Source organism: Manacus vitellinus, unplaced genomic scaffold, assembly GCF_001715985.3.
Source record: "Manacus vitellinus isolate BGI_N305 unplaced genomic scaffold, ASM171598v3 scaffold_74_pilon, whole genome shotgun sequence".
NCBI lineage: Eukaryota > Metazoa > Chordata > Aves > Passeriformes > Pipridae > Manacus > Manacus vitellinus.
The window spans coordinates 1,854,439-1,856,387 of NW_021940780.1; the positions used below are offsets into that span (position 1 = coordinate 1,854,439).

General features: G+C 48.0%; 1 protein-coding gene across 1 annotated transcript in view; it reads right to left on the minus strand.

Moving 5' to 3' along the window:
• Positions 1 to 1,949, minus strand: part of DOCK5 (dedicator of cytokinesis 5) — a 60,506-nt gene that overhangs the window by 12,591 nt on the left and 45,966 nt on the right. The window contains exons 38-40 of the mRNA XM_029964567.1: positions 774 to 855; positions 488 to 572; positions 13 to 99 (exon numbers count right to left, since the gene is read on the minus strand). Coding sequence (XP_029820427.1) covers positions 13 to 99; positions 488 to 572; positions 774 to 855 — 254 coding nt within the window. The remainder of the gene's footprint in view (positions 1 to 12; positions 100 to 487; positions 573 to 773; positions 856 to 1,949) is intronic.

Here is a 1,949-nt window from a genome sequence, read left to right on the forward strand (position 1 = left end):
CACAGAACTCACCGTGGTGACCTGCTTGACCTCAAACCACTTGAGGATGCCTGGGAATGAATAAGCTGTGGTGTAGGTTGTCCTTTCTATCCACATGGTCTGGTCAAGAGAAGGAAAAAAAATGCCAAGGTGTAAGGAAAATATTGGGCTTGCAATTCAATTCTCCCCCCGGGGAGGGTGAGGCTCCCAGAACAGGCTTGGCAGGGCCTTCCCCAACCATTCTCACCTGCACTAAGTGGGAGGGAGCCCCTTGCTGTGCTCTGGGGGAAGCTGGGGCTGCACACCTCAATATTGATGGATTCTGATGGATTCTGAATGTTAAAACTCCAGCTCTGGAGCCCCTTGGCACCAACACCCTGGCAAAGACTGCAGTGCCAAGGGCAGCCCCTTTTTTTCCTCCTACCTTTTAATACCAAACCTACCCCATCATTGTGACAGTTTTGGTCAAAATGCCCCCAAGAAAACAAACAAAAGGCAAAGGACTCACAGCAAACTCGTTGTCTGGATCTTTCTCTCCTTTCCTGACTGGTCTGGAGTGTGTGAATTGCTGCACCTCGTTTGCTCTGTAGTAGCTGGAAAGAAGCAGAGTAAATGCTGAGTTTCCTCACCTCCCACCCTCCTTTGCAGAAATATTCAACTCTTTTCTTCTCACAACCAAGTTTAAACTGGATATTAAACAAATTTCCACCGGGCACAAAGGCATTGCAGCCTGTGCCTAAGTTAGTTGGGGAAAGAACAAAGGAAATGTTGAGGGGAAAAAGAAAATGAATTACTTTAGGATCTGTTCAGGGACAGGTTTATCTTTGTAATTAGGTGGCAGGTTCATCACAGGCTTTACAATAAAGCACTGCACATCTGAGCAGCTCTAGTTAAGGATGAAAAACCAGGAATTCTTTTGGGAAAACAGGAGAGCCAGAGAAACACCCTCCCTGTTTTCAGCAAGTGTCAGAATTCCCCACAATTCCCTGTGCTCTTGTCGAGTTTGAAGGAAAACACTAGTTCATCACAAATCCCAGGCATTGCATTGCATCTTGCAGTTTGTAGGATTAAAAGCCCATCAAGATAAGGGTTGTACTTATCCCAGAATCATGGAATGGTTTTGGTTGGAAGGGACCTTAAAGCCCATCCAATGCCATAGGCAGGGACACCTCCCACTAGCCCAGGTTGCTCCAAGCCCTGTCCAGCCTGGCCTTGGACACTCCCAAGTACTGAAATTCCCTGGTGAAATGCTTGGGAAGCCTCAGAAATTGCTGATTTCTACTTTGGGAAAAAAGAAAAAGGAAAGTAGGATTCTGTCCTGGCTCTTCTCTCTCACCCCCCAGTGATTTATCAGACTCTGCCAGCACAGTGGGGCTGCCCCTCCTTCCCTCTCACTTCTTAAATTAATACATTTTAAATAATTCATGAATCCAACCCAAGAAAAGAACTGTTTTTAATCAAGGAACAGCTACTTCACCTCCAGCTCTTGCACCTGTGAACCACCACAGACATCAAAAAAAAAAAATAAAAATCAGTAACAGTATCCCCAAGCACAACAGCTCCTCCAAAATTCTGTTGGAAGGACCTTTCACAGAAGGAAAAACCCTGGATGGCAAAGCAAAGCTGAAGGAATTTGACCTCCATTAGCAGATTACTTCTGGGAATCAGCTGCCAACTGCCCTCTGAAGGGGGCAAAGGCAGCCCCCACACATCCTTCCCCTCACTGAGGGCACTTCTAAGGGGTGTTTGGAAAGCCAAAGCAAGGTCATCCAGCTGGATCCCTGCCAGAGCTGAGCCCAACCTGCATTAGATCAAGCTCTGAGCCCGAGCTGATGCCTCCTCTCTCTCAGGAGAGCTTATTAGCCCGGGCTCTGAGCCAGGATGAGCATCCACACACTCCCAGTCCCCAACTGGTGCACGACTGGTCTGCTGGAGGCTCCAGGCAAGGCCTGAGACTGTGCCCAGCTCCC